Below are 26,557 nucleotides of genomic sequence, written 5' to 3'. Positions count from 1 at the left end.
AAAATAAGAATTTTGGGGCATTACATGTGTCTGCAATCCACTCAACAATTTTATCAATCAGGTTTACTTCGGAAACCATAATGGCTATTACCATCCTTTTAGACCAGGGACGATAGTTAGTTCTGTTGAAAGGCTCAAATTTGGAGAGATCAAGAATGAATTTGTTTATAACAACCTATTTTTCAATGATATCAAAAATAGTGGTTTCTGGACCACAAATCCGATGAATAAGTTCATATTTTTATTTAATATTTATGAGTCAATTACAATATTATATTGAATTCTGGTTTAATAATTTTTATAAATTGAATGAATAAATAAGTATAAGTGGTTTAGTCCAAAAGCCAAGTGGTTTTTGGAAATGAGGTATTAGTACCTTGTTTTCATAATTTAATGTCATAAATATTTTTATTAAATATTTACTGAGTTGTATTATAGGTAAATTAAAGTTTTGTTTGGTAATTTTGACGATTGATTGCTTAATTAAGGTAAAAGGATTAAATTCTAAAAGAGGTAAAAGTCAATCACTATAGATTTAAAATAGTAAAGGGACCAAAATGGTGATTAAACCATGGTCAAAAAGTCCAAGCGGTGATCGATATGATTAATCCACTAGCTTTTGAGCTATTTGCTTATTAAGTTCTAATTAGTTTACGGTTAAATTGAAATTAAGCTTGTTTAGTTAAAATTTAAAATAATTGAAGGCCAAATTGTGCAATTAAACCCTCCTTAGATGGTAATTATACCATATACTTATATTATGGACATTTATGGACATGATTTAGTAATTTTATAAGTTATATTTAAAGGGTAATTTACTAAAAAGTTAAAATGTAAGTTAAATTAAGGAAAATTAAAAGATAATGTAACACCCCTAACCCGTAACCGTCGCCGGAATAGGTTAAGAGGCATTACCGGACTTGTAACAAAGTTTAGAACTATAATTTATCAAATATCATCTTCTTTCAATAAATATCATTCATTCACATTCAATATGTACTTAAATCGAGCATACAAACCTTAAATCATGCATTCGGGACTAAATCGGTAACATATTAAAGTTTTGGAAACTTAGAAAAAATTTCAACATTTCAAGTGTCACATGCCCGTGTGAACAGGCCGTGTGCCTCACACGGTCAGTAGACATGCCTGTGTCTTAGACCGTGTGGAAACAGGGCATACATACTGACTTGCATCACACGGCCCAGGACACGCCCGTGTGTTAGGCCGTGTGAAAACTGGAAAGGATACTGACTTGGGTCACACGGCCAACCACACACCCGTGTGTCTAGCCCATGTGCCCTTCGAAATGGCCACACATGCCCGTGTATCATGCCGTACCAAAACTATAGGGTATACTGACTTATACCACATGGTTGGTCACACGCTCGTGTGTAAGGCTGTGTGGAGCATACTGACTTCCATTCCATTTCAATACCAGGGGGCACACGGCCGAGTAATATAACCATGTGTCACACATGGTTGAGACACACGCCCGTGTCTCTACCCGTGTGGACAAAAATAGGCTATTCGCACAGCCATTTTTGCCACCCTATTTTCATAAGCATACGCAAGCATAAATGGTAACATTTCATAACCCAATTAGCAACTATTCTATAACATTTCATACACATATTATACCAATTCACTTGGTATTGAATTACTTAATTAATATCATGCATTTTCCATTCATATGCCAACTACATAACAAAACCTCATTTGCATATTTTCATTCCATATATCTCCTACCTACCATATTTGAACACTTATTCACAACCAAAACATTGTACCAAAATAAGCCAAATCACATGGCTTAACTTATACACAAAATATACCAAAAACCATAACTAACATCTTTATAACTAGCTTATACATGCCATATTCACATTTATCCACAAGTTCAAAAGTACCAATCGGCAATTGGATAATGTGATGTGCAACTTCGACTTGTCCAAAAATGAGCGAGCTATATAAAACGTAGAAAAAGAAACAGAGTAAGCTTGATAGCTTAGTAAGCCCGTATAACTCAGAATTAAACTTACTATTTATACAAAATCAAAGCAATAACCAAAGTGTAATCAATTCACTTGTCAAATGTCTAACACAAGCATTTATCACATGTTAGTCATTTAAAGTACATGAAACCATCCATTCATATATTACCCTGCATCATACCAAATTCATATATCATATATATATAACATTAATAACATTTCATTCTCAATCATATAAACAATAATTTATTTGTAAACCGTAACTCATCCATATAAACAGTATTTGTGCCCGTTGAACCTATTAGAACTTCAAAGGATACTCAGGTGATAAACATCAGTAATCCGTCCATTCATTATCATTTATGCTCTTTCAAGCCATGATCGGTAAACTCCTCCTGAGCTGATGAATAGTAAGCTCTATTGAGCTGAAACGATAAGCTCTAACGAGCTGAACAGTAAGCTCATACGAGCTGAACAGTAAGCTCATACGAGCTGAATTGGTAAACTCCAATGAGCTAAAAACAGTAAGCTCTTACGAGCTGATATATCGGTAAGCTCATTCAAGCTGTGGTGAGTCTGCAACAAATGCAAGAGCTCGACCAAAACGGTAACCTTAGTGACATGTCACTCGTATCATACGAATTCATCCGGTTCAAATGGGGCTCGGTAACAAATATATTATATCAATAAAACATTCATATCTCATGTATATCAATTACTCAATTATACACATTAATTTCAATAATTACAATTTTTTAAAAGTTCGATTCTAATTATACGAACTTACATCGTATTGCTCAGATAAAAACTATCGGCTATTCGTTGATCTTTCCTTTTCCCCGATCTAAACACGATCTCGGTTTATCTTGATCTATATATTATCAAATTCAGTACATTCAAAATTAAATCTATTCAATTTATTCTATAATTCATATTTTGGAAAATTTACACATTTCCCCTATACTTTTCAATTTTTACAATTTAGTCCTTAACACATAAATTTGCAAATTCATGCAATTTAGTACCAACCCATGCCTATTCGAATTTACTATATACAACTAGCATCCTATATCTTTCATTATTTCATACTTTTAACCACCACATTTTACAATTTCACAATTTAATCCCTATTTTGCATTTTTTGTTAAAAATCACTTTACAAAACTAGTTTAACTATTATCAAACTTCCATAATCTATCATTAAACATTAAAGAACTCAAGTATTCAAAAATGGAACTTCACAAAATCATGAACAAATTCAAAAATTAAGGCATGGGCTAGCTAGTAACAATATCAAAAACGTAAAAATCATTAAAAATCGAGCTAAAACACATACCCAATTTACTCATGCAATTGTCGAAACTTAACAACATCCATGGATTATTCTTTCTTCGTATTTTTGGCTATAGAACAAAGATGGTAACAAATTTTTACTTTGTTTTATTTTAATTAACCTTTAATTAATAAATTACATAAATAACCTTATTAATTAAACATAAAAATCATTTAAACAATGTCCAAGAATGTCCAATTACATTATAAATGGACTAAATACAACATAAGGACTTCCATTTTAATAATCCATAACTATTTAACACCTTTTACTAATGGAACTCCTCTTTTACACTTTATGCGATTTAGTCATTTTTACCGAATTAAGCATTTAAACGGTAAAATTTCTTTACAAAAATTTCACATAATTAATCTATCATGCTGTAGGCCTTATTAAAATTATACAATAAATATTTTGACTTTGGATTTGTGGTCCCAAAACCACTGTTCTGATTTGACCTAAAAACGGGCTATTACAGATAATATCAGCATTTTCTTTTCTGGTTCGTGTGGAAAGAACCAAAATACCTAGAAGAAACTAGAGAGAGCTTTGGTCAACTTTGGTCTTTCGATTTGGTGAGTAAACCTCGTCTGTTTTTAATAATTTTTATGTTTTTGAACTTATATTAGCTTGATTTAGCTAACCTGAGGACTAATTTGTAAAACTTTCAGATTTTATGGATTATTCCACTGATGAGTTTGAGTTGTTCTTGAAATTTTATGTTAGATTATTAAGCTTGGTTGTTAAATAGGACTATTTAATAAAATGATTTTTGGTGATTTTAATGTTTAAAGGCTAAAATGTGAATCCAGTAAAAGTACAAGAACTTGTTGTGAAATAATAGCAGTTATGGACTATAGGGAGGCCCTAGGTTAATCGGTTAAACTTAGTTTAATTGAAAATGGTTAACTTGCATATTTTGGACTTAGGGACTAAATTACATAAAAGTAAAATGGTAGAGGTAATTTTGTAAAAAATTCAAATAGGACTTAATTGCATAAAAAGAGTTAAATTTGCTTTTAGAAGTTGATAATTGAATGGAATTATTATTTTAGATTAAGAAATAAATCGATCAGACTCAAATCGCGGAAAATCTAAGTAACAAATTGATTGTTGTCTCAACTTTGACTTCGTTTTAGTCAGGTAAGTTCTTTCGATTTAATTGTAATACAATCTAAATGCTCGTTATACAGACTTATTTATTGAATCTTGATTAATGAATTAATGCTTGTACATGGAAATAGAATTAATGTGTTATTATCGCTTGATCACTAATGAAATGCTGTGAGTTAGATGAACGTAGGATAAAGTACGATTGGCATGCCAATAGGTTGTTTTTTGCATGGTATGAGATTTGTATAAGATGTGAAGATGATTTTTGTATATCCTCTGTTCACTAAATATACCGAGGTCCTGCATATGTTGCGGACTATAGTGTTATATTACAGTGTTTTTCTAGTGTGTTACGAGGGCAGATGTTAGCCTATGGGCTAGGCACTTAGTGTCGAGGTGTGTGATCGGCTGGATTGGCTTGTATGAGTGTCTAGTGTGTTCTAGATGGTTAACTGTGTACTTATATCCGTATATCGTTCATCGGGCAATGTTTTATTAATCATTGAATGTTATTGAAATTGAGAAATTGATTTGTACTATTGTTTGAGCATTACTCACCTATTGTGAGTTGTGATTAACAGGATTGAGAAATTGATTTGTATTATTGTTTGAGCATTACTCACTTGCTGTGAACTGTGATTAACAGGAACTCTGTTAGTAACATAGTTATTGAATTATTATTTTATTTCGGTAAGCTTTATCGTTTAATTGACGAACTTACTAAGCTTTATGTAAGTTTACTCGTCTCCCTGTCTTTTTCTTTGTAGATTACGTCTTTGTGAAAATCGGGAGATCGGATCAACTCAAAGAATCACACTAACCGAGAATCTTTTGGTAGACTATGAGTATAAGCTTGGCTTATATGATATGTAATAGGCTAATGGTGGATGTTTTTTGATAGTCTTAAGCACATATGCACTAGCTTGATGTACTTGTATTTTTGTTGTGCCAAGTAACTATTTGAGGCATGTATGTTGAATTCTAGTGAAGGCATGAGTGGTTGATACTAAGCATGAATTGGTAAATTTTGTTATTTGATGCAATATACATGAATGGCTTGAAAGTTTATCTTGATAATAGTTTAAAATGCACTCCAAAGTCTTGTGAACATATATGTAAGTGTATAATTAGGTACCTAAGCATTTGGATGTGAAATGAACATGTTTTTGGACATTTTTTTGCCACACATCGCTTGGGACATGATCTGTCATATGGTCGTGTGTCACACGCGGGCAACCCACAAGGGCATGTGCCCCAAACGTGTTAGGTGCAGGGTTCACACAAGCTGGCACACGGCTTATGACACGATCATGACCTAAGTCAGTAAGTTACACGACCCATGCGTATCAGTGTATGGGATAGTTTTTTCTCTGTTCACACTACCTGCATAAATCAAAAGTTCTACAATTCTTTTTTTTTTTATGAAATAATTTTGGACATTACAAACCTGTAAACAAAAAATTAAATAGTTTTTCTCTTATCTCTGATATTGACTATCAGATCGATTTAGATATAAAATATGTTATTTTACTTGTTGATGGGTACTTATCCACCGTATCAATAATTATTTGAGTCTCGCTGGAGAAATTTAAAAAAAATTAATAGTCCAATAATTTAAATAAATTTTTTAAAATAATTTAATAATTTAAATGAAAAGTTTTGCGGTAAAAATTATAATTTTTTTAATGAAGCGACAGAAAGGAAGTTCACGGTCCGGTTATAGTTTACCTTTTTCCAATTTTATACTGTTAGTCAATGCGATACTCAATAGTGAAGACAAGGAGTCAACAAGTTTAACAGTCATTGCCTTTTTTTTTTTTTTAACATATGAACAACAAACAAACAAGCAAGATGACCGTAGATCCAAGCAAATATAAATAAATAAAGTAGTTTAAACAGAAGAAGATCACACAGACAACGGGGAAGGAAAATACAAGGGGCGTGGAAACCAGATTGTTGGTCTTCTTTTTTCTCAATTTGCTTTTACTTTTGCTTCCAACGTTCTTCTTGGGACACCAACTTCCGTACGCCATGGCCCCTCCTATGAAAATTGTTTTCGGATTGTTAACATTTGTCACTGTTGGAATGATAATCGGTATGTCTTTCCCTTTGATTCGAAAAAAAAAATCTTTTTTTTTCAACTATCTTTTTTTTAAGTTTTAATTGTACTCGCAAAACCTTCGACTTCAAAACACGGTGGTGGTTAGCTCTTGTTCTTTTATGTGTAATTAATGTTTTGGTTGATTTCCCACTTTTTTTAATGGTTTCTTTTCTTCCTTGAAATATGCATTCCAAAAGGGAGATTTAGTTGATCCGACAGAGATGTAATTGGTTGAGATTAGAAATGGGGTTTTGTTTTTCTTGGCTGGTTTTCAATTTTTAGCGATTTGGTTCTAATAATTTAATCCTATTTGTTCCAAATTTAGCTGCTTGTGAATTTTTATGAGCATGGATTGAATTTTTCAATTGTTTTGAGGCATAGATTCATCGTTATTTTAAGTGTTAATGATATTGGGAAATGCAGGGGCTTTGTTTCAGCTAGCATTCATACGCGGGTTAGAAGATTCATACGGTATACTTTTCATCTTTCAATATCTTTTGGTAGTATATAGTTTTCTGTATGTTGGTTTCTCTAATTACTTGCTTCCCCTCTATGTTATTGTGCAAGAATCTGATTTTTATAAAAGTGAAGTTTCTTTGTTATGTTTTCTTCATATGTATGAACTATCCAACATAACTATTTTTAGATTTCATATTTTTCCTCATAGGTTTAATGAGTAGAACAAGACTCTTCAACAGTCTGAGTTTTACTAACCAGTAACCAGCCATTACAATGTCCTAGTTTTTTTTTTTTTTGGTAAAAATTTCCAAAAATTATCTTTAAGCGAGCCACATTGGGGCTTTAATTGTTTAAATATGGGACCTTTTGCTTCTGTTTATGGATCATCTTAAGAAATACCATAATAAAGGGGGGAAGTTATGATTTTACCATATCCAAGTATCTCTGATCAAGAATTATAGAGCTGTTGTAAGTTTTTTGTTCTTAGGACAAAAACATTTTCTGATGTTTCCTTAGACCGTAATTTTATTTGATATTGTTTTGCATCCCTCCTACTATTATTTCAGTACAATGTTTCAGATAGATTTTTGAACTTTTAATGGGCTAAACTTAGCCATTAGGCTTTACAATAAATTAGCATTTTAGTGTTTGGCAAATTGTTGGTTATGTTTAATTGTATAAATAACTTTTATAACAACATTTCAATCAGTCTTCAATAGAATTTTTGGTTGTTTCATAATCTATTGACTTCATCCTTTGTCTTAGTTTTCAAGTCTAAACCCATAACTTGTGGGATTTAAGTTATTTCCTTAACTTTAGCACTGAAAATTTCAGAATCTCATCTAAAATCGGGTTTACTTCTTTGTAGGCTTAATTTACATTTCTAAGATTTGCTTTTGCATGGTATTGATAGATTTTGCATTTGAGCTTGACCACTGCAGGTTGCTATAATTAAATGTTAGTATTGACCAGGCCTATCCAATGAATGATTTGAATTTAAAAGATATGATTAGAAAAGCATCTTTTGGGAATTTCGAGAACTCATCCTTGTAAAATGCCGTTGCTCCCTTTTTTGTGGAGCTTTGATTTTATTTAAATATTTTGTTTTATTCACTCATTATTGAAGTATCTATTTATAGCTACTTAGAATAACCATTGGAAAAATTTCATTGATGATATAGACATATTTTAAATTTATCGGACATGTTTAATAGGTGATGACTTTCCAACTACAAAATTACATAGACGTCAGAGTGATGGATATCTTAAGTTGCCAAGAGGTTAGTATTGTTCTTTTCGGTTCACAAACAATAAAGTAATCGAAATTTGTTTAACTAATTGAACTTCAGTTAAAGAATCTTTGATCTTAGCCAAGTTGTATATTTTTTTTTCTGTAAGTTCATTGATTTATTTTGTCTCTTTACATTTTTGTTTTGGTCAGGTATGAGTCACTGGCACGGTGACAAAGAAGCAGAAATTTTGCGTCTTGGATTTGTATGTTTTTAGTACTTTATTGCCTATCCTTTTAACCCTTCATTTTTAAATCTTAGGGATAAGTATGAACCTTAATTTTTTGATGAAATCAATTAAGTTTTAAAATTTTGATGGAGAAAGAGAACAAAAAGAATAGAGAAAGCTTATATTAAAAGATTTCCATTTATAACTAGTACATTGGACTCTGCCTTGTGTTGTTTTAAAATATTCTAAGCCATTTGCAGAATAATTCATACTTAGACTTGCACGGCTTTATACAGACAAGAACAATCACACATTCTTATTGCCTATCTTATAAGTGGAGTTTTATTTGCTCGCAAATTATATTGGAATTACTATACCTGAACTTGAATGCGATTGATGGAGGAAAAGAGGTTGGGAAGTCTCACTGTTTATATAATAGCGTGGGTTGAGTGGCTCTTTCATAATTCAACTTGGAGTAAATTGAGCAAACTTTGATACAAAGTTAGAAAGGAAGGTGGGAGCCTTTCTATGCATATTAGAGCCTGGCAGAGTATGGACTTAACCTTAGATGGAAATGAATTACTTTTGCTCTCTATTTGGATTTTGGATTTACTTTAAGGTTTTCTACTTGTATGAAACTGATCTAGAAGTTAATTCTTCTTACATCTTTCAAATTTTTTTATGAAAAACAAAAATGTTTGACTTACTTTTTGTTCTGATGATGTAGGTCAAACCTGAAATAATAAGCTGGTCACCTCGAATAATTGTACTTCATAATTTCCTCAGCAATGAGGTATGTATGTGATCCATGATTGAGAATTGATTGTACACATTGTCAGTTTGATTCATGCAATGACTAGCTGATATAGAACAACAGCTAACTGCTATGTGATTAGGGCATATTGGCAGCTTTAAGATTTATATTTATATGAAATTGTGGACAAATGAATAAATGAAGAAGGAGAAAAAATTCATTAGCTGCAAACCTAGGATTCTTTAGTGGATGGTTGATTGCATCGCACAATGGTAAGAAAAATGCAGCTAAATATTCCCCAATCAGAGTTATGTCTCTCTACAAAATGCCAAAAGTAAAAGTTGATGTTTTGAGTCTTGAATTGTTAGATATATTTAGTTGTGGCAAGAAAGAGAAAAGAATATACTTATAATGATTGAGTGCTAAGTGGAAATGTATTTAGAGGCTGTAAAAGAAATTTTGTAAGGAAAGCCAATCGTTGTCTGTTCCCAAGGCAGGAGGGTAGAAGACTGATCCCTGTAAATAGCTCCTTTTGAATATCTGTGCTTTCCCATTTCATCCATCACCCGCTTAATGAGAATGAAGTGTCCTTTTTCATTGAGCACTAAATATTCTAAAACAATCTGATATAGATGTTTTCATTGGAAAACAATATCAACGGAGGAATAAGAATTAGAATTCTATATTTATTTAATTTCTTTAGGAGTTTTAGTTTTACTAGGTTTTTTATTTCCTTATAAACTTTAAATTAGGAATTCTATTAGGACTTTAAATTAGGAATTAGATTAGGATTTTCCTTTGTAATTAACAACCTATAAAAAGGCTGCCAATATGAAATAAAAGGGGAGTTTATTTTTTATCACAAACGTTAGTTTGGGAAGGGGGTTCAGTCAAAGACGAATCTGCCTTAGAGTAACCATAGGTCGAAGCAAGGATACTTTCTCGTCTAGACCTGTGACTAGATCTTACGCCAAGGCGCATAACAACTTGGTATCGAGCCAGTGTCATGGGTGACGAAAAAACTTTGTGACCAAGTGGAGGCATTTATGGAACAAATGGCTACAAGGCAACAAGCATTAGAGGAGCAGATGGCGATTTTATCTCTTTCGGTCCAAAAGACAACGAAGAGAATTTAGAAAAAATAATGAAGAACAAGGCAAGGTGGAGGCAAGAAAAGAAATTGATTCACAATACGGTGGGGGCATGGTGCCAAGATACTCCAAGATGGAATTTCCCACTTATGATGGTGTTGGTGATCCTTTAGGATGGTTAAAAAGATGCGAAAATTTTTTTGGCAATCAGCGGACCAACGAAGAAGACAAAGTTGGCTTAGCTTCATTCCATCTCTTAGGAGAAGCACAATTGTGGTTTGATCAAATCGAGGAAGAGGAGGCAAATCTGGATTGGGAGCGCTTTAGAGAGTGTTGTCATGTCAGGTTTGGGCCACTTATGAGTAATAACCCCTTGGGGGAACTTGCAAACTTGAGACAACCTGGGACGGTAGAAGAATATCAACGTCAATTTCAATCACTACTGGCTAGGACTACTGATCTTAAACCTCGACAACAAGTAAACCTTTTTACTGCTGGATTAATAGAGGAACTTAGAATTGATATCGAGATGCAACAACTGGGAAACCTTGGAGTTGCAATGAATATGGCTCGAGCTTTGGAGCGGAAACAAAAGTCTCTTCCAAGATGTTATCTCAAACCAATCTAAACCGGTCGACTTCCCAAAACACCGGCAACAATTCTATTATTCCAACAACTAAGAGCTTTGCAAAGGGAGGAGGACAAACAACGAAACTAATGGGGAATAACAGCAAAATAGGTTCTTCCGCACCATTTATCAAAAGATTGACACGAGCAGAGATGGCAGAGAGAAGGGCTAAGGGATTGTGTTATAATTGTGACGAGTCTTACTCCATGGGGCACAAATGTAAAAGGCTATTTTGGATAGAAGTACCAGATATTGAAGATGAGCAAGATGATGAGGTAGATGATCTTGAAATTTCCTTACATGCCATTAGAGGAACTTGCAATTCATCTACTATGCAACTACCAGCAAAGGTGTCAGGAAAAACAGTGTTAGTTCTCGTTGATTCAGGCAGTACACATAACTTTCTACGCGAAGGTCTAGTGCCAAGATTGGGACTGAAAATACAAAAGAAAAGGGGGTTGCAATTATGTGTGGCAAACGGAGAACGGGTTCCTAACATTGGCATTTGTAAATCAGTACAGTTCGTTGTGGCCAATGACAACTTTCAAGCTGATTTTTATACAATACCATTAGATGGGTTTGATATGATTTTGGGGGTTAAATGGTTGTGTACCCTTGGTCCAATTTTATGGGATTTCAGCTCCTTAATTATGCAGTTTGCAGTAAACAAGAAAAAGATACTGGCAAGGCAAGACCCGGAGGACGTTCCACGACTCAGCTTGATACAGGGACAGGATTTAACTAATATAGTATTAGATAAGCTATTGGTAGAATTTGCGCATTTATTCCAAGAACCGTCTGGGTTACCTCCTAACCGCAAATGTAACTATCGTATAACTCTCAAACCAGGAACGGGACCAATTGTAGTCAGGCCTTATCGATATCCACATTTTTAAAAGGATGAGATTGAGAAGTAGTATGACCAAATGTTACAACAAGGAATCATTCGACCCAGTAGATCACCATTCTCTTCTCCAGTACTATTAGTAAAGAAGCATGACGGGTCATGGCATTTTTGCATCGATTATCGAGAGCTTAATGCTTGCACTGTTAAAGACAAATATCCGATTCCTGTCGTAGATGAATTGTTGGACGAACTTCATGGGACAAAATATTTTACAAAATTGGATTTACGATCGGGATATTTTCAAATTAGAATGGCAACTACTGATGTGGAAAAGACAGCCTTCCGAACCCACCATGGACACTTTGAGTTTCTTGTCATGCCATTCGGGCTTACCAATGCCCCTTCCACATTTCAGAGTTTGATGAATGACATTTTTCGCCCTTACTTGCGTAAGTTTGTTTTAGTCTTCTTTGATATTAATTTATAGCAAAACATGGACTGAACATATGCATCATGTAAGATTAGTTTTTGAACTCTTGCGAGATAATATGTTGTTCTTAAAGAAATCCAAGTGTTTCTTTGGAGAGTCTCAGGTAACCTACCTCGGTCATGTCATCCATGGTGAAGGGGTCGAGGTTGATCACACTAAAATTAAAGATGTCACCGATTGACTAACTCCTAAAACTACCAAGGCTCTACGAGGCTTTCTTGGGTTGGCAGGATATTACAGAAAATTCATCAAGAATTATGGACAAGTGGCTGCACCCTTAACATCTCTTCTAAAGAAAAATGCCTTCAACTGGACTAAGGAAGCTGATGTTGCTTTCATCCAATTAAAAACTTCTCTTTCAGCAGCCCCAGTTTTGCAATTACCCAACATTGCGGAGGAATTTGTGGTTGAATGTGATGCTTGGACAATGGGTTTGAGTCGTACTACGACAAAAGGACACCCATTGCCTTTTTCAGTTGCAAGATTGCAGATCGACACCTTAATTTGGCTGCCTACGAACGTGAATTAATTGGTTTGGCAAAGGCAGTGACTCATTGGCGACCCTATCTTTGGGGAAGGCATTTCCTCATCCGTACTGATCACTTCAATCTTAAGTATTTGTTAGACCAACGACTTACGACATCCCCACAACAACATTGGATCAGCAAGCTAATGGGGTTTGATTTTTGAGTGGAATATAAAGCAGGGAAGTTGAACAGGGCTGCAGATGCTTTATCTAGAAAAGACGAAGACTTACCACACCTCATGACTGTTTCATTCCCTCAAGTTGAAATTCTTAAAGCCATCAGACGAGAAATAGAAGCTTCCCCAGAATTATCACAACTCCAGCAAAGAATTTTACAAGGAGAGTTGGGGCCCGATTGGGTTGCACAAGATGGGTTGATTTTCTTCAAAGGGAGGTTGTACCTTTTACCTACCTCACCAATTATTCCCACTCTTATCTCCTCTATACATGCTATGGCACATGAAGGGGAATTGAAAACATTGCATCGTCTTCGCCAAGATTTTTTTTGGAAAGGAATGAAGCTTGTAACCTCAGAATTTGTGCAACATTGTTTAGTATGCCAACGCATACAAATGGCAAAATTTACAGCCAGCAGTTTACTTCAACCTCTTCCAATACCACAACATGTTTGGGCTGATATTTCTATGGATTTCGTGGAGGGTCTACCCAAAGTAAAAGGAAATCAAGACTTATGGTGGTTGTGATGATCGTCAAGCACGCTCATTTTTACCTTTGTCCCATCCATTTATGCTATATCTGTTGCTACCGTCTTCTTTACAGAGGTATTCGACTTCATGGCTTCTTTGGAATCCATAGTTTCGCATCGTGATAAAGTTTTCCTCACTGTTTTGGAAGGAATTATTTCGTCAAAGTGGTTCTAAGCTCGCTTTTCCTCAAAGATACTATCCCCAATCGATGGTCGATTGAGAGGTAGTTAACCGAACAATAGAAATGTACCCACGATGCCTCTCTAGTGATCGCCCACGACGATTGGGTCGATTGGGTTCCATGGGTGAGTATTGCTACAACACCTCATATCACACGCCTCTAAAGGCCACTCCTTCCAATTAGTATACGGTGAGGATTCACCTCGACTTCTTTGCTATTCAAATTTGGTTCTACAAGGATTGAAGCTGTGGATAAGGCTCTACAAGATAGGGATGCACTTTTACACAATGCTCGGGATAGACTCTTGCAAGCTCAGCAACGAATGAAAGCCACTTATGATTTGGGGCACAGAGAGTTGAATTTTAAAGTCGGGGATTGGGTTTGGTTACGACTTCAATAGTATCGACAATTGACGATAACTAAACAGAAGCATCACAAGTTATTGTCAAAATATTTTGGTCCTTTTAAAGTCTTGAACAAAATAGGATCAGTGGCCTATCAGCTTGAATTACCTATAGGCAGCAGAATACATGATGTATTTCATGTTTCTTTGTTCAAAGAATACAAGGGACCTCAACCAGATGCGGTAGGAGACTTGCCCTTAGTATATGATGGCAAGGCCTCGCCTCCTCCACAAGCTATTATTAATACCAGGCTTAATCGGGGTCGGCGGGAACTATTAGTGCAATGAGCAGGATGTCCTCAAGAAGATGCCACTTGGGAACCAATTGATAATTTTCGAGCAACTTATCTCGAATTTGAGCTTGAGGACAAGCTCAACTCGAGAGGGGAGTAATGATATAGATGTTTTCATTGGAAAACAATATCAACGGAGGAATAGGAATTAGAATTCTACATTTATTTAATTTCTTTAGGAGTTTTAGTTTTACTAGGTTTTTTATTTCCTTATAAACTTTAAATTAGGAATTCTATTAGGACTTTAAATTAGGAATTAGATTAGGATTTTCCTTTGTAATTAACAGCCTATAAAAAGGCTGCCAATATGAAATAAAAGGCGAGTTTATTTTTTATCACAAACGTTAGTTTGGGTAGGGGGTTTAGTCAAAGACGAATCTGCCTTTGAATAACCATAGGTCGAAGCAATGATACTTTCTCGTCTAGATCTGTGACTAGATCTTACGCCAAGGCGCATAACACAATCAAATTGCGCTAAGTTGAGTGGTTTGGAAATACTATATTTATGAGTAATTCAACGAAAGAGTGTTAAACCTACTATTTTGTTCTCTGCAGGAATGTGACTACCTTAGAGCCATTGCCCGCCCTCGACTTCAAGTTTCCACTGTGGTAGATGTAAAAACTGGGAAGGTACATCTGAAAACTATTTTTTTTCCTTGAATTACTTGCTAATGGTGTAAAAAGTTTTTGGGCATGTTAATTTCTTGATGATACATCAGGTTTCATATTTTATTGAGGTCATATATCTAAATATGCTTATGTCTGCATGTAGTTTTTTTTTTTTGTTTTTTGGGTAATGTGTGATGCGTAAAATATCCACTTTTTAAAGTTCGCTGGAAGTTAGTGAGTGGATATTGTCTTGTTCTGAATTCGAGATTTCTTTATTAGGAGCATATGATCCTTTAAGACTCTATGAAAACATTCAAGCATACCAGCCCTTATTTCACATATTTTGAAGTGGGTTTGACTTGAAAACATTATTAAGAAGCATACCAGCACTACTACATAGGTGCTTCTACTGACCAATCAAACTTTGCCATTACTTTAAGGGTTCACTAAGATGAAGGGCCCTCTTTCTCATTATTCATTAGAAAGGATACTTAAGCATGAAGAACTCTTAAATATTTTGAGTTTAGAGTCTGGCAGTTGGGTGGATTAACTTACCTTCTTTAGCTGCATCATGCATTCTAGTGTACATTAAAAAATATATATTCTTACATATTCCTGCAAGCCAAACTTCAAAAAGGACTCTTCCACTTGTGTTGCTATTTTTTAAGTTTTTAATGCTTTGAATAATGATGCTCTATGAAGGCAGTTATATTTGTAAGTTTTATAAAAATATATATTTCCTACCTTTGGCCAATTACTTATAGTTTTAAGACCATATTTTTCATAGGAAGAATTGATCTTATTGCAGCTGTTGTTTTTCAGGGAATTAAGAGTAATGTCAGGACAAGCTCTGGTATGTTCTTGAGTCCAACAGAGAAAAAGTATCCAATGATACAGGTTAGTTTTCAAGTTACTTCCCTCCAACATAAATTTATATATCATCAGTCCATTCTTAGATGAGGGTAATCTAGGGAGCCAAGAGAATGATTTTGATCCATCCTAAATGTTTTAATCCTTCTAGATTTTGCTGATGCATAATGCATGATGAAATTAGAGATGAATACTCTAATGTATTGAGGAAAAAACTCTCTCAAAGTATGTATTTCTTAAAAATATGTACAACTATTAGACATGAAAATTGAATCAATTTGAGGAAATAATCTCTTAATTAGAATCTCTAAAAATCAGTTGTAATCTCTAAAGATAGTAATTAATGCTATCAAATAATCAAAAGATTCTCAACACTCCCCCTCAAGTTGGTGCATAGATGTCTTGCATGCCTAACTTGCAAAAAGGATTATGATAAGTCTTACAATTGAGCCTTTTAGTAAAAACATTCTCCAATTGTTTTTCAGATGCTAGATAAGATAGACTTAAAGCACCATTGGCTACTTTTTCCTTGAAAAAATGATGATCTATTTCGATGTGCTTGGTTCTATTATGCTATACTGGATTTTGAGCTATGCTAATGGCCGCCTTGTTGTTACAGTACAAGGTTGATCCATTTTTGTTCAACAACTTTAGCTCTTCCAATACTTTTTGTAGCCATAAAAGCTCACAAACACCTTGAGTCATGACCCTATATTCAACCTCTGCACTTGATCGAGCCACAGCAGTTTGTTTCTTGCTTCTCCAAGTGACTAAGTTTTCTCTCACAAGAGTACAATAACCCGCTGTAGACCTTGTCATCAAGAGAGCTAGCCCAATCTGCATCTGTAAATACTTCTATCTTGAGATGACTTTTTTTTTTTTGAAGAGAATACCTTTGTCCGGTGCAGACTTCAAATAGCATAAAATTTGCAATAATGCCAGCATGTGAGCTTCGCGAGGATCATGCATAAAATGGCTTACCAAACTAACCGCATAGACTATATCAGGTCGAGTATGGGCTAGATAAATCAAACGTCCGACGAGTCTTTGATATCTCCCTTTATCCACCGTTTCATCGATCCTTGCTTGTAACTTGTGATTCCTCTCAATAGATGATTCGTCTGGTTTGCAACCTAACATGCTAGTCTCTGTCAGAAAATCTAAGACATACTTTCTTTGTGAAATAAAAGTTTCCTCTTTCGATCTGGCCATTTCTATTCCGAGGAAATATTGTAACTTTCCCAAGTCTTTGATTTCAAATTCTTAAGCCAATTGTTTCTTAAGCCGAGTCATTTCTTCCTTGTCATCTCCTATCATAATTATGTTATCAACATAAACTATAAGGAGAGTAATTATACCTTTGTGATGTTCTATAAAGAGGGTATGATCAACATTACTTTGTTGGTGGCCAAATGACACCATGGCCTTACTAAATCTATCAAATGAGGCTCTAGGAATTGGTTTAGTCCATATAGGGCCTTTTTCAGTTTACATACCTTCCCTTGAGTATTTTTATCCTCGAATCTTGGAGGAACTTCCATATACATTTCTTCTTCCAGGTAGGTATTCTTTACATCAAATTGTTGTAAGTCTTAGTCGAGATTTGCTGCGCACGATAAAAGGATACTAATTGTGTTCAATTTAGCAATTGGAGCAAATATTTCTTGATAATACACTCCATATGTTTGAGTGAATCCTTGTGCTACTAATCTGGTTTTGAATCTTTCAATTGAATCATCAGCCTTATACTTGATAGTAAACACCTATTTGTAGCCAACCATTTTCTGCCCTTTAGGAGGATTAACCAGTTCCCACGTCTCATTTTTGCTAAAGCTCTCATTTCTTCAATCATAGCCTTTTTCCATCTTGAATCAGTGATAGCTTTTCTTCAATCCTGTGGAACAGACATAGAGAACAAAGACAAAGCAAAAGCTCTATAGGATGTGGATAAGGAATCATAAGAGACAAAGTTAGGGATAGTATGTAAAGTGCAAGTTCTAACATCTTTTCGTTGGGCTATTGGTAATTCCAAATCAGTAGCAAATGGAGGTAAAGAAGACTCACCTGGCAATGAAGAGTCAGGGCATAAAGTAGATTGTATAATGACATCTTCCTTCTTGCCTTTTTTAATTTATGTCCTTAAATCAGGCCTATCCTACAACCGTCCACTAGTTTTCTTTTGAACCAGAGTCTCTATGGGAACTAAATTTTCCCGCGAAAGAGTAATAGAACAAGGTGTCATCCTTTCATTTTCCATAACCTCCCCTTGAAGAGATTGGTGTGATGAAGAAAAGTAGGGTTCATCCTCGCAAAATGTTACATCCATACTTACATAATACTTTCTAGATGGCAGATGATAATATTTGTAACCCTTCTGTGTGGGAGAGTATCCAATGAAAACACATTTGACTGCTCGAGGATCTAGTTTGTTTCCATGTCGAAGATGAACGAAGCAAACACAACCAAAGACCGATGAAACTAGGTAATCCGTCTTGTCCTGTAAGGTTTCTATGGGACTTTTCAAATCAAGGACCTGAAGAGGCATTCGATTAATAAGATAAGCCGCAACCAAAATCGCATCCCTCTAATAAGGCTTTGAGAGATTCATAGTGAACATAAGTGATCTAGTCACTTCCAAAAGATGCCGATTTTTTTTTTCGACATCATTCTGAGCACTTGTACCTGGACAACTAGTCTAATGCAAAATTCCATACGATTCTAAATAATCCTTAAAGTTATACTCGGTTCCATTATCAGTTCACAAAATCTTAACCTTAGCATCAAATTGAGTAGTTATCAATTTATGAAAAGAACAAAAACACGAGAAAACATCACTTTTGGACTTTTTAATAAAAATACTCATGTCATTCGAGTGCAATAGTTAATAAAAATAACAAACCAACGATTACTAGATAAAAATGTAAAGCAAGTAAGGCCCCAAACATCCGAATGAATAATCTCAAAAGGAACAGTACTTCTATTATTACGCAAAGGATAATTGTTTCTTATATGCTTAGCAAACTCACAGGCATCACAAACTAAAGAGTCTAGCCTGAGTTTTTGAGTTAGGAAACATCTTGGAAAGAACAGTAAATGATGGATGTTCTAACGACCTATGCCACTAAATAATCTCCCGGCTGACAAATTTATTGTTTCCAAATAATGCTTGAGACATTTTGGACAATCGATCCAGAATATATAAGCCATCACACAATCTAATACTGCCAATTGTCTTCCCTGTCTGGAGGTCCTAAAAAACACAGTGATCGGGAAAGAATTCAAGCTTACAATTCAAGGCTTTAGTGATAGTACTAATAGATAAAATGTTAACTGGGAATTTTGGGACATGAAGGACAGAGGATAAAGTGATATTAGGAGTACAAACAACAGAAACTGTTCCAGAGATGGAGGTAAGGGAGCCATCGGCTAGTCGCGCACTATCTTTAGATGGACAAGTAGTATAGTTAAATAAGCTTTTGTTTGACCTTGTCATATGTTTGTTCACATCGGAATCAATAATCCAAGAAGTAGATGTAGCATTTAAAACAATACCTGAGTTTGCATGATTAGACTTGGCAATCAAGGTAGAGTCCAATTGAGACAAGATGTGTCGAAGATGTTGAATCTCATTTGAGGTAAAACTTCCATCAGAAGTGGACTTATCCTCTGTTGTTACAGAGTTCGAAAAATTTGCCTGAGGCCGAGAATTACCCCCTCGTTTTCCACCACGACCTCGAGTGGGGCGACCATGCAACTTTTAGCACGAATTTTTAGTGTGCCGAGGCTTTCTACAGTAGTCATACGTCAAGTGATCCTTGGCAGACTTACCATCCTGGTTAGCAATGAGGCCAGCTTTTTCTAAAGGTGGATTATTGAGCATAACAACACGACGACTCTTCTCCTGTTGTGCATAGGAGTATGCCATATAGAGAGAAGGGAATGGAGTCTTGCCAAGAACTTGACCATGAATTTGATCATATTTGGTATTTAACCCAACCAAGAAATCAAAAACACGTTTCTTTTCCACCATCTTCTGAAATTTTTCGGCATCCTTGGCACAATTCGCTTGAAAATATTGATAATAATCAAGTTCCTGCCACAACCCACATAATTCGGCAAAATATTGAGAAATCGTTAGCTCCCCCTATTTTGTACCATGGACCTTATTACGAATTTCAAAAGTTTGCGCATCATTCCCAACACAAGAGTATGTGAGAGCAACAACATTCCAAATCTTTTCCGCAGTATCAAGCAGCAAATAAATTTTGGAAATATGGGGTTGCATCAAGTTGATAAGCCATGCCATAACAAGAGAGTTCGTTGAATCCTACTGACTAAAGGTTGGATCAGTGAGCTCAGGTTTCGACGATTTACTGGTGATATATCCCTGCAAGCCATGGGCCTTGATAAACAACAAGCAGGACCTTGAAAAAGTAAAGTAATTATGACCATCAAGCTTCATAGGGCTAATTTGCAACGAGGGATTATCGGTTGTAATCACATGCTTCTCGTCTGTAGACATAATGCTGGAAAAAACAACTAAACCCCAAAAAAATCTGCTTGCACAATTAGAACAAAAAAAAAAAACCAAAAAAAATCCCACACAAAAAAAAAACTTAGCCACAACACATCACCACTTAGAGAAGAATAATCGGAAGAAAGCAGAGAGCACAGCGAAGGCGTCGGAAAAAACACGGCGGCAGTAGGTGGAGTCCACGCATGGCGCGTGAAATGGAGTTGCAAAAACTTGCGACGGCACGTGGCGCCCACTTGTGGGTTTGCTGGTCACCGGAGTTTGGGGTTTCGTCGGCGAGTGGATGTCGACTCCAATGGTAGGGGCGGTGAGATAAAAAAATAGGGCTAGGGTGGAAAGTACCAAATTTGAGTTTCTTGGGTTTTTGGAAAAAAATTTAAAATCAGAAATAAAAAATCCCAAAAATAGGATAAAAAACTGATACCATGATGAAATTAGAGATGAATAATCTAATATATTCAGGAAAAACTCTATCAATGTATGTATTTCCTAAAATATGTACAACTATATATACATGAAAATTGAATCAACTTAAGGAAAGAATATCTCTTAATTAGAATCTCTAAAAATTAGTTGTAGTCTCTAAAGATACTAATTAATGCTATCAAAAAATCAAAAGATTCTCAACAATGCATCTATTAGTATCCAAGGAAAAACAATCACAAGCATCAGTACAAATTGACATATAGTTACAAGACTACCATATATTATAGCTTGTTTTATGGGAACATCGATGGTAGGTGTTGCCAGAATTGCATATTTAATGAAGTGCCAAAAATGGCATTACAACTAATCTCACCTGTGGATGGAGACCATCGGGGAGAGACTAACTTTTGATACATGGCATGGAATGATCACAAAAATGAGTCAAACTCTGCTCCCGCCAGATTGGCAACAAGTAGAAAGACGAACCCCTGGTTATTTGATTTCATTGTTCCCTAAACCTCCCATGGCTTATATGATTTCCTTGTTAGTAAGCTCTGAAATTCTTTCATGGGCTAAGAGAGAGTTTCTAAAACTTCCCACTCACAGAAGCTCTTCAAAAAAGTTTGCAAAGCTCTTGTTCTCATTTACCTGAAGGAACTATGCCCTTGTTTCCGTGGTATGTGTTTAAGATATATCTTTCTTTCCTCTTTCTTCTGTTGATAACTACTAAGCAGCTGTTTACGAGTTTATCTATTTCTCTGAGGACTTACACTTAACAGTATGGTTTTGCAAACATTGGCACTTGATATACTGGCTGCAACTCTTGGAATTCAGAAACATATTCTCCCCTCTAGATGGCAAATAGAAAGTGAATGCCAACTTGGAAATATATATATATAAATATGAGAAATAGCTTTGATCAGCTTATGATGTTTTTTTTACCATAAGTTTAAAGCAGCTCTGGATGAATTTTCTTCTGCATGCATGTTTCCATTCTAGCAATTGAAGTGTTTGCATCTATCTTCTGCAATTATCTAATAGATTGTAACTGAGTGTTTTCCCTCGATTTCTTTTTCCTTTGAACTGAAAGGCAATTGAAAAGCGGATTTCTGTATTTTCTCAAATACCAGCTGAAAATGGAGAGCTTATCCAAGTTTTAAGGTGGGTCTCTGACTTCAATATCTGTAAAATATTGCTCAAAAGAAAGAGAACTGATATGTTCTTTATCAAGGCTAACATTTAATGCAGCACAGGTATGAAAAGGATCAGTTTTACAAGCCCCATCATGATTATTTTTCTGATACTGTAAGTTATCTGCCTTTCCCATAATTTTCATGGTGGATTTATTGGTTGTGTCAGATATATCTGTTCTTATGATATGGAGAAATCCCGAGCCATTTCTTTACGATTATTATTATTTTTTCAGTTTAACTTGAAGCGCGGTGGTCAAAGAATAGCAACTATGCTTATGTATCTAAGTGATGATGTTGAAGGGGGAGAAACATATTTCCCCATGGTAATTCCTTTTCTTTAAGTGACCTGCGTGATTAATCATATTAGGTAACTGGTGCTTCTATTGCATGTAAAGAGACATTCAACTTATTTGTCTTTTCATAGGTATTTTGAGAAATAACTGTCAATATGCCTTTGGTACTTTGCTCGACATGCATAGGCAATTTATAGATGCTTTTGCTCTAGAAAGAGTAAGCACAGAAGTTTGCTGAAATCTGTTAATGGGTGTCAAGGGTAAGCACTGGAAACTGGTTTTAAAGTAACAATGAAAGTTGATTAGGTTCAATGGATGAAAATTAGGGTTATAATTAGAGTATGATGGAAAAATGTTTTTTGGAAGTGAGGAAGTCAGTTACTTGAAGGCAATGACATAAAAACAGATTTCAATGTTTCCTGAGGAAGGCAGTGGAGTTGGGGAATTATGGAGATATAATAGTCCAATGGACAAGACCAGATTCAAACCCACTAGCATTCTTCATTTCTTTCCTTCTCTCCCCACAATGTTGGTTTACTTCCAACTATAATCTATTATATGAAAAGATTTTTGCAGTCATAACTGTGAATAAATACTAGAGGAGAAGTATAAGAATTAGCTCTTTCTTGAAAACGGTTGGACAAGTAAAATGAGGAAGTAGGGTCTAGAATAATGAATAGTAAGAAATATTTGTGTTTGAAATGATCTTATTCTACACTGCAACTGGACAACCTGCTTTCCAGGCTTATCAGGTTTCGATATGATTTAGCTAGTGGATTGTTTTAAAAATAATGGAGACAAGTAAGAAATTTGGCCGACCTCTTTGTTGATTTTCTTGTGGCAGCTCGTATTTAATTCCTCAACTTCTAATATTTAGATATTAATCCTATGAGAGGTATATTATTATTATTTATTTGGCCAAATGAGAGGTATATTATTTAGTCTTTCATGTCTTTGTTGATTTTCTTGTGGCAGCTCGTATTTAATTCCTCAACTTCTAATATTTAGATATTAATCCTATGAGAGGTATATTATTATTATTTATTTGGCCAAATGAGAGGTATATTTAGTCTTTCATGTCTTTATTGTCTCTAGCTACTTCAAGTCTATTTGAATTTTCTTCAAGATATTTGCCCCTTGTATAAGTCAAAATACTTTGCCTTTGCCTTGCATAACAATTTTGTTTTGTCATTGTTCATAATTGCCAGTCACTCAATATTTAGTATGATGTTGCGTTGAATCTTCTTGTTTAAAATTTGTTGACTGTTTTTATTTGTCAACTTTTCTTTGACAATACCTTCAATGTTATATCTTTCATGGTATTGGTTTGTTAAACATGTGATTTAAAATCTCAGGCTGGTACGGGCGATTGTAGCTGTGGTGGGAAGACTGTGAAGGGGATGTCTGTAAAACCGATCAAAGGAGATGCAGTGCTCTTCTGGAGCATGGTACGTTTCCTTGCTCTTCTTCGTAAATTCAAAAATGCCTGTTTGCATGCCTTTGTATGCATGAACTTTTCTTTGTTCATTCGTTAAAACTTTTCTTTCTCTATTAGTAATTTACAGTACATCTCTTGAGGTTTCTCATTTTTCTGTTTAATTTCTTGTGAGTTTTTCTTTGACATATCTCAAGGGTTATAAACTTGGTCATGTTGAGATTGGTTTGAAAATAGTGTTTACGAATATTTCTGATTTTAGTTGCATTAAGTGTAATGATTTTTGTTCATCATGGAGACTCCGATATCATGAACGATATGATACGATCATTAAGTTTGACTTTGTTTTGTTGCCTTGACTGATATCTATTGGATATGCTAAAGGTATATTTTCTTATATACTACCCAGATTTAGATTAATTTAGAAGGATTTCACTGATTTTGTTAACTTTGTTGTTTCTATTGCTTGCTTCTGTTAGGGACTAGATGGACAGTCAGATCCAAATAGCATACATGGAGGATGTGAAGTTTTATCAGGAGAAAAATGGTCTGCAACAAAATGGATGAGGCAAAAACCTACTTTCTGATGTTACATATATATATACACACAGATAGGGGGCTACTGTTTTACTATGTCTAGAAATTCACATCTAATGCTTTAGGGAATGAGTAATAATTTACTCTTAAAGTAGGAAGTTAGTATTTGCCTAGATACCAGAAATTGAGTTTGGTGACCCATGGACGATCAAAATACCATATAAAGAATAGGCTACAGCTTGAGAAATGAACACTTGGGTATAGTTGCATTATTAAATTTTTGGACCTGTTTTAGGAGTTTACTTTGATGCTCTTCATAATTACCCCTCTTTGCCATCCCCAACCCAAGAACAAAAGTTTCTATTATGTTGTTTTCGGAAACAATAGTTCCCTTGCTCATACTTGATGGTGATTTGGAATGGGTCATTTCTAACATTTTTCAGGAGGAGTTTGCTGTCTTTTAATCCTTCGATATCTTTACTTCCAGTGATGTGTGTAGTAACCATGCAAGGGACCTTGTCACCTTGGTACAAGTATTATGAACATATCAATGCTAGTATTCTCGTACCTCTCCCATTTGAACTAAGTGCTGTGTAGTGGTGGTGCTTTTGGTTGGGATTTGAATGGATCCATACTCCCCAAGCACTTCCAGTTTACCCCTTTGTCAAGTTACCGAGCCATGGTGCACATGGTGAGGTAGGTATAAAGTGTAGAATTGAAATATTATAGCTTCACAAAGTGCAAAACAAATGAAATATGAGTCAAAATGAATTATAAATGGTGTTGTAAGTTTTAAGTAGGTATGTTAAAAGGTCGGGTTATTCATCTTAGTTTGAAGACTTGTTCGATATTTGGGAGGATTTGAATAAGATTATTAGGTACAAAAAATAAGCTTGGATAAAATGTTAAATCTATTTTAAAATGGGTTGGGTTTGGGTATAGAAGTTTTGAGCTAGTTTGGTCTGAATAGTATTGCTAATTTTTAATTACCTTTTATTTTGGCATATTATCCTTAAAAAGCTAAAAAGACGGGAAATTAAGGTTTTTTCCCCTTGTTTATGGAATTATACTTTTGGGCAAATAAGTGAATAAAAATAACAATCAAAGTTACAGTGATGCTTTGTTAAGTTTTATAACATCAACCATTACCTTGATGCATTCATTAGTCCTCCACTGAGCCCGCTGCAAAATCTTAAGCATACAAAAGATTTCATTTCATTCAAAAGAGGAAGGCTCAAAATTGAATTATTACATCATCCTAGCTTAAACTAGAAATAAATGGCAGTGATATTACCAAAAGTTTAAACAAACGAGTACCGATTAATCGTTTTAATAGTGAGGTTGGAAGTGGGATCATTACCATTACAAAGAGGAATCTAATCCTACTAAAGGGTGTTAGATATTTAATAGAAGAGTATAAATGCTTATGATCTCGCCTACCACACTGATCCACCAATCTCCCAATTTCACTGACTAATAGACTTAAAAACCACAGGATGAAGATAACATTGAACATAAGCACAAGGAGTCAAAATCTCAAAGGACTCCACATAAACAAAGTCACATAAAATATAGAGAATCGAGTCTCCCATCATCCAAGGCAAAAGGGAGATAGAATTATTATTCCAACCAAACCTCATCTTATCAGAAAAAAATATTGAAATTTGACATACAAACAAAGTTCGAGAAAAAAATGAGAGCGGTGACTAACTGTTCCACAGCCAAAGAACAACCAATCACTATAACATCTAAACTAAAGACTAAAATAACACACTTGTTCAAGACCTTTTTGGAGATCTGAGTAGGCCAATGGTGGTGGCTCCATTGAGCCTATTACATGATTGAAAACGAGGCCATTTTTTATCTTTGGAAACTAAAAATGGTAGTGTTGTAACAAACGTCTTTCATAATTTCTAATGGATTCTTTCCTCTCCAATAAATCATAATTTTTGAAAAAAAAATCCACCCAATCACGAAAAAGGGGGAATTTTTTTATTCAAACAAAAAATTGGGAGGGCAAGGCTGGTCTCGGCTATTTTCATGTAAATGTGGGATGTGCATAAAATTCTACCCATATTTCGAATAAGGTGCAAAGTAGTCACAAAAGTTAATATTTAATCCAAGCTTAGCCCTAATGAATCCAACTCGATTCAAGAAATTATTATTATACTAAAGTTTGAAAGAAAATGCTGTAGGCACTTTCAAAAGAAAATGTTGTAGGTCGTACGTAGTAATTGACTCTATTCATGTGACATTGTCAAAAAAATTTATATTAGGATAAT

General features: G+C 34.8%; 1 protein-coding gene across 1 annotated transcript; it reads left to right on the top strand.

Annotated features, from left to right (window-relative positions):
* The first annotated feature begins 6,193 nt into the window (after positions 1 to 6,193).
* LOC108489243 (prolyl 4-hydroxylase 1) lies at positions 6,194 to 24,659 on the top strand. Its single transcript, XM_017793630.2, has 12 exons — positions 6,194 to 6,535; positions 6,965 to 7,012; positions 8,215 to 8,280; positions 8,442 to 8,494; positions 9,186 to 9,251; positions 14,934 to 15,008; positions 15,810 to 15,884; positions 21,908 to 21,978; positions 22,071 to 22,122; positions 22,244 to 22,333; positions 23,659 to 23,751; positions 24,218 to 24,659. The coding sequence occupies exons 1-12, from the start codon at positions 6,472 to 6,474 to the stop codon at positions 24,323 to 24,325; spliced, it is 861 nt and encodes a 286-aa protein (XP_017649119.1). The 5' UTR covers positions 6,194 to 6,471; the 3' UTR covers positions 24,326 to 24,659.
* Positions 24,660 to 26,557: the final 1,898 nt, after the last annotated feature.

The sequence above is a fragment of the Gossypium arboreum genome, chromosome 10 (genome assembly GCF_025698485.1).
Source record: "Gossypium arboreum isolate Shixiya-1 chromosome 10, ASM2569848v2, whole genome shotgun sequence".
Classification (NCBI taxonomy): Eukaryota; Viridiplantae; Streptophyta; class Magnoliopsida; order Malvales; family Malvaceae; genus Gossypium; species Gossypium arboreum.
Note: the sequence above shows the minus strand (reverse complement) of the source record. Positions and strands in the feature narration are given on the sequence as shown.